This window comes from Vespa mandarinia, chromosome 3 (genome assembly GCF_050613455.1).
Source record: "Vespa mandarinia isolate Hongniang chromosome 3, ASM5061345v1, whole genome shotgun sequence".
Taxonomy (NCBI): domain Eukaryota; kingdom Metazoa; phylum Arthropoda; class Insecta; order Hymenoptera; family Vespidae; genus Vespa; species Vespa mandarinia.
Window position 1 is genome coordinate 9,895,001 of NC_140812.1, and position 7,500 is coordinate 9,902,500.

General features: G+C 28.8%; 1 protein-coding gene across 2 annotated transcripts in view; it reads left to right on the top strand.

Annotated features, from left to right (window-relative positions):
- LOC118445088 (cuticlin-3) overlaps positions 1-7,500 on the top strand; it is a 76,358-nt gene that overhangs the window by 56,639 nt on the left and 12,219 nt on the right. Inside the window, exons 1-3 of one of the 2 annotated variants that reach the window (XM_035874062.2) lie at positions 1,764-1,819; positions 2,991-3,036; positions 3,489-3,656. In XM_035874062.2, coding sequence (XP_035729955.1) covers positions 1,797-1,819; positions 2,991-3,036; positions 3,489-3,656 — 237 coding nt within the window. In that variant the 5' untranslated portion in view covers positions 1,764-1,796. Of the gene's footprint in view, positions 1-1,763; positions 1,820-2,990; positions 3,037-3,488; positions 3,657-7,500 lie in introns of those variants that run through there. The other variant, XM_035874061.2, reaches the window with a different exon arrangement.

Consider the following 7,500-nt stretch of genomic DNA (forward strand, 5'->3'; position numbering starts at 1 on the left):
AGAGATAGAAGGAGACATAGGGAGAGAAAGAGAGAGATAGAGATAGAGATAGAGAGAGAGAGAGAGAGAGAGAGAGAGAGACATCCTGAGGCAAATTCCTTCTGCTCGATGTAATTATTATTCGTTCGTGTTCGTTTGCGAGATGGATGGAAACTGTAGTAAATAGAACGGAAGGTGTCAAGCGTGGGACGAGGCCTGCAGATGGGTTCGCGGGACGATAACGACTGCCCGTTAATCGCCCGGCGCCTCATTTTCATTCCTAACGAGATCAACAAGTAAAGAAAAAAAAAAGAAAGAAAAAAAAAAAATAAATAAAATAACACACAAATCATATGACAGAAGGAAAAGGAAGTATTAACAAATTTTACGACACTCGTTAATTGCTATCGACTCTCTTATTTTTTTTTTTTCTTCTTTTTTTCTTTTTTTCTTGTTTCTTCTTCTTCTTCTTCTTCTTCTTTTGTATATCGTTTTTCTGCTCTTTTTTGTTGTTGTTGTTGTTTTTTTCTTTTTTCTTTTTCTTTTTCTTTCCTCCCCTTTCAAAATTCCAAATCCCTCGTTCGTTTTTCCTCGGAAGAAGAAGATCGAGAATAAGAAAGTAATTTTCTTAAGGAGAAATGAAAACTACGAAGGAAGCAATAAGTCACTCGTTAATCTCAATTGATTTTTTTATTCTTCAGATATTTATCATTCAATTCAGATATTTATCATTCTCGTTTTCATCATATCAGTTATCTATAATGGTGGACGAATGTTAGAACGATTGAAAGAGAAAAATGCATTCGTTAATTGCGCTTCAATTTCTTTTCTTTTCATTTATTTCTTTTCTTCTTTCTTTTCTGTTCTTTTTTTTTTCGTACATTTCCTTCTCGCTTATTCCAAAATTTAACAATTTCCGAGCGTCTCTCGTGTTCGTTCTTAAAGAGAAGATCGACCGATGGAAAAACAAAAAAACAAAAAAATAGGAAAAGAAAAAAGGAAAAATCATGGAAAGAAAGAAAAAGAAAAAAAGAGAAGAAAGAATCTTCGCTCGTTAATTAAATAATAATCAAATAAAAAATGAAAAATAATAATCCAATTTTTTCTTTTTTCTTTTCTTTTTCTTTTTTTTTTTTTTGATTAAAAATTTTTAATCCTCTTCGTCTTTCCAAAATTTATCATTATTTCCATTCAGCATTGCGTTATCTCTTTAAATCGTTCGTTATAATTAATTTGTCAAGAATTTTCCATCGTTTGTAATTAATTTTATAAGAATTATCATTCTGGGTATAATAATAATTAAATAATTTTTAAATCGATGAATGTATCTACTTAGTTATATTTTACATACACACGCACACACACACACACACACACACACACACACACACACACACATATATATATATATATAAAATATATGCACATATTAACTTTGAAATTGGAGGAAAAGAGAAGAAAAATGATTAGATTCTTTTTCCAAGAAGTAAACGTCTACTTTCATAAGTTTGCATAGATACATATGTATGTACATACACATACATACATACATAAATTTATATATATATATATATATATATATATATATATATATAAATATAAACATATACATACCTACAATACTTGGTAATCAGATTTGAGATATCTTTCTGAGAAATATTACGCTTAACGGTCGGTGGCAGATCAAAGAAGGAAAGTTTTCAAATTGGTGGGAGAAGGAAGTAAGTACATATGTAAGTACTTACTCGAGAGAGTAACGCATATAAATGGTTTAGAATGGTATATACGCAATCGTTGTGTATTACGCGGGAACGAAGATGACAGGCGAGGATCGTGACGTGTAAGCAGATCGAGTAGCACGTATATATAGGGTGTTCTTATTTGACTACGGTAAAAATAATTAACTATACTGGGATTAATATTAAAAAGGTAAAATGAAAAACAAAAAAGAAATTAAGAAAGAGACAAAAAAAAATATATATATATATATATATTTGATATGAAACATTTTTTTTTAACTGATCTAACGAAATTCCTCAACATTATTTTCTGTTAATAATATATTATATTCTGGATTGATTCAAGTTGGACACCCGATATAATATAGATATAAATCAAGTAGTAGAGATCGTTTTCGTTTGTTCTTATTTTCATACCTTTTTCTTCGTCATCATAATCATCATCGTCATCATTGTCATCATCGTCATCATCGTCATCATTATCATCATCGTTATCATCATCATTTCACTTTGCATACTGCTACGTAGAATCTTACAATCAGATGATGATGTGACTTATCTCTATTTCTCTCTCTCTCTCTCTCTCTCTCTCTCTCTCTATCTTTTTCTCTCTCGACAGTCTTGTCTTTATTTCAATTACACGTTTCTTGCTCCCAAAGTATTTTCTTACCATCCTTTTTTTTATTTAATTTCTCTCTCTCTCTCTCTCTCTCTCTCTCTCTCTTTCTCTCTTTCTCTCTATCTTTCTCTATCTCTCTTTTTCTCTCATGGACGAACACATACATTCTACAACTATAAAGTATAATTATTTTTCTCGGTTACTCCATTTTCGTATATATAAGTAGTATATATCTACCTATGTAGGTATAGGTCAAGGTTCACGGATGTCACTAGTCCGATTATCATTTCAAAAGATTTTATCCCGTAGTCCTTCCATCTCTTAAGAATTTCCATGTTGGTACGTGTAGCCTCGATGAAAAAGAAAAAAAATTTTTTATTCCCTACGCGGCCTTTCCACGACTCTCGAAGTGGTATTTTGAAACCGTGAGAACAGAAAACTTTTTGCGAATCAGAGAAAAAGAGAGAGAGAGAGTGAGAGAGTGAGAGAGAGAGAGAGAGAGAGAGAGAGAGAGAGAGAAAGAGAGTATGATCTTATCCAGTGGCTTTACGCGAGTCGTTTGTTGTAAACGCGACAAATTTCTGTGATGTTGTGATGTCTTTGTAAGATGATCGGTAGACTTTATATGACATGAAATATTTTTTTTGTTTCAGGTATGCTGTTGTATGGATCTTGATCATAACTACGCCAAGTTACAAGGTTACTATAATTTGTTTTATATTTTTATTATAATCAGAATTATTATATATGTGTATATATAAAATAATATATTTATATATATTATACATATATATATATATTCTATATCTCTATATTATTATTTTATTATTATTAATTTATATTATAGTTATATTAATTTTTAATATTACAATACAAGATAATTTTTATATTATATTTATCTATATACATATCTATTTTACATAACATTTATTAATTCTGTTTCTATTTTAATTTCAATTTCTTTAACTTTACGACGTAATCGAAAGAAATTTTTTTGTTTCCTAACGAAGAGCACAATCGAATCGCTGTATGTTTTTTTCGTTGATGACAAAAAAGAAAGAAAAAAAAAAAAAAAATAAAAAGAAGAGAAAAGAAAAGAAATTCGTAAAATAAAGTTGTTAAATATTAAAAGAAATTTTTTATTAATAAAGGCAACGAGTTTGGAGAATCCAAGTATCGATGGTAATAACGAAGAAGCGTCATTGGAGGAAACTACTGAGGATTATTGGGCAGGAAGCGGATCTGGACCGGAGGACGAGCATTCATTGCAAAATGAAACAAGAGAAGCTTTGACACACGAAGCAAGTGATCACGATGCGGTATGTTTCATTCGAAATAATAATATTACGATAAATCAATAAAATTGTACTTTCGTTTATCAGAATTCTAAAAATTTATGATTAAGATTAAAAATGACTTTTAAATATTAATTAATCGTTTACGAAAATTTTTTTAGCCTTCTAATTATATATCATTATATATAATAATAATAATAATATATATATATATATATATATATATATATAGACAGGTTTGTAATTAAATAATAATAATATAATATAATCGGTATGCCTGAAATATTACAATTTAAAAGAAGAATCACTTGAGAACTTTTGGCCCATCCTGTATTTGTTTATAATATTAAAAAAAAAAAAAAAAAAAAAAATAACGCGACACAGACACACACACGCGCACATATATATATATATGAAGAAAAAAGATATAATGCAGCAATGAAATCATAAATGACTATACTTATTTTGCAATTAACATTGGTGTACGATAGAAATCGTGAAAATTTGTTAAAAAAACGAACGACGAAAGTTGACATAGAAAATTACGAACGTTCACGTATTTACGTTCTTTCATCTTAGATAAATGCTGTTCCACGATTAATTGATGAACGGTCTTCTTTCGTAGAGAATGATCGACGAACGATAAAAAGTGAACGACTATGACGACGACGACAACGACGATGATATAAAAGAAAGAAAAAATAAAAAGAGAACGATGAAATAAAAAATAAAAAAATAAAAAAAAATAAAATAAAAGAAGAGAAGATTAGCAGCATCATCGTTCACACATTTTCTCTTCTAACATATTTCTTCCTTATTGGCAAATAATAATTAATTGTTATATACGGTTTATCCCGCGGAAACTTTATACATTTTATATATCAAAACGAAACCCATAAGAAAAAGCTAACAAACGGAAGTTTTCTTTTCGTTCGTTCGAATAATATTCCTCTTATCGTTTCTTTCTTTCCTTTTCTTTTTTCTTTTTTCTCTCGAATCCTTTTTGTATTTTTTCTTTATCTTTATTTTCTCCTTTCTTTTTCTTTCCTTCGGTTCTTCGATGATACACAATATCTTTATTCATCTAAATATTCTATTTAAATTCCTTTAGATAACAAAACTTGTTACAAGAACTTCCGATTAGTTATATATATATATATATGTGTGTGTGTGTGTGTGTGTGTATGTGTATATGTATGTGTCTGTGTGTATGCATACATGTTTATTATTAATGTAATAAATTTAAATGGCATTTACGCAAATACAAATGGACTTATGCGACTAGTAAATACTTACGAGAGACTCGATTTAAACGATACCGATCGAGAGTCATAGAAAACGTACGGAATCGAAATGCGGTCTACCTTGACCTTCGATAGTCGTTGAAATAGTTTCGAGATAGGGAAAAAAAAAGAGGAAGCGAGGGAAATAGAAATCCATAACTTAAATTCTTCTTGTTCGTACGTGAAACGTTCGAATTCCCGTTTAATATCAGGTCAATATATTCTATACTATTGTAATAATATTTTTAATACTACTGAAAGGTATTTAAAAATTATGCATATATATATATATATATATATATATATATATATATATATATATGATTAGAATATATTCGAACGATTCAATACTTTTTTTATTTTTTTTTTTTTTTTTTTTTTTTCTCTTTCTTTATCCTTCGATCGTTCAATTAAAAAATTTTTTCGAAAATTTACTACGTTTACTAAGCGCTTTTTCATTATTGAAATTATTGATTCTTTCTTTTCCTTTTGGTTTTCTTCTTTTTTTTTCTTTCTTTCTTTCTTTCTTTCTTCTTTAATCGTGATATCGCAATTTTTTAATTTGATTTAATTTAAAGACATATCTGAGAAAAATTACCGTGCGTTTTTTCATTATTAAAATTGTTAGTTCATTCTTCTTTTTTTTCTTTTTTTTTTTTCCTTTCCTTTTCTTACTTTCTTTTGCTTGTAAGTTAGACGCCATCGCGCGATCTTTTTCTTTGTTTTAAATTTCGATTAAAAGATTCCTTTGAAAAAAAAAAAAAAAAAAAAAAAAAAAAAAGAAAAAAAAAACAGTAAAAAAAAAGAGAAAAAAAAATTACGTCCTGCATCTTTACCGTAGAAATTATTAGTTAATTTCTTTCTTTCTTTTTTTTTTTTTTTTTCTTCTTCTTTTCTTAAGATTTCTTTGCAAAAAAATTACGGACGTACATTTTTGCTATAGAAATTGTTACCTCAACTTTTTTTTCCTTTTAAAAATTTCTTTAGAAAATAATCACGACGTGCAACTTTGCCACAGAAATTATTAATTTATTATGAAAAATAAAATATAGATATCATCGATAACATCATTTTGCAATATCTTTTTGCAAATACATGTACGTCATATATATATATATATATATATATATATATATATATATATATATTAATTAGACCGGAAACAAAACGGGTTTCTCGTTCATTCGGACATATTGAATTAATAGAGATGACACTTAGATTTAATCAAGGAAATGATATCACTGGCTTTTCTCTTTCAAGCGATCGGTTAATGACTTTCGATTTTTCCTTCTCGGGAGTAACTAAGTAAGTAAGTACTTACTTAACCATCAATGTGAATTTTTATCAGCGTTATCGATCTTCGGTTATCGATCCGTGCGTGTCACTTGATCGAAGATGACAGAAGTGAAGAACGGGAAAGGGAAAAGCGTCCTTAGATATCACGCGAAACCGACAGCTAATAATAATAACAACAACAATAATAATAATAATAATAAAAGCAAAAATAATAATAATAATAATAATAATGAAACGAGATTTACATCGAAGACGACATATCGAGATACTCTTGAGAGAATTGACGAATTTCGATTTTTTTCTTCTTCTTCCAGTTTCTCGTATTTTTTTCTTTTTTTTTTTTTTCTTCTTTTTCTTCATTTGTAATCATCAAATCGAATTATTCATTCATTCATTCAATTTATTTATCTGTCAATCGACGAACACGATGTCGTTATAACGTTACAAGAGAGAGAGAGAGAGAGAGAGAGAGAGAGAGAGAGAGTCATTGAAAAAAAAAAGAGAGAAGAAAACGAAGAAAAAATTTAAGAAATTAAACTTTTCTTTCGTTTTAATCTTCGTCCGAAAGAAAAATGTCGACTACGAGTTTTACTACACGTGGAAGGGGGAGGGGCAGGGGTAGGGGGGAAATAAAAATTGGATCAACTTGTCACGTTGGATCAACGTCGAGTTATATTACTATTAAAAAGGAAAAAAGAAAGAAAAAATATAAAGAAAGAAAGAAAATGAAAAATAAGAAAATAGTGGAATTCTCAAACGACATCGATCATGATCGCGATTACGTTCTCGTTTTACGATTTATTCGTTCATTTATTTATCTGCTAATTGATCGGGTATTGGTTTAACGTTACAAAAAAAAAAAGAAAAAGAAAAAAAAAGGAAAAAAAAAAAAAGAGCAGAAAAAAGGAATCTGCAGAAGAAAAGAGAGAAATTTAAGAAATGATGAAAAAAATCAAACTTTTCTTTCACACTAATAATCAAACATTTCTTTCGCTTTGAGTCTTCGTCTACGAAAGATAAAATTACAATTTCGAATTCGACGTTTTCAGATCAACAAGTGTTAGAATGATGAGTTGGGGATGTAGGTGGGAGGGTAAGGGGAGGAGGGGGTCGGGGTTGGGGGGGGGGGGTAATAAACTTGTCGCGTTCGACGAACGTCAAAGTTATTTTACAACTTTAGAAAAGAAAATGAAAGGAGATAAGATAAAAGAATGAAATAAAATGAAACAAAATGAAATAAAATAAAGAGAAGAGAAATGAGAGAGAATAAAAAAAGAAAAAAGTGGAAT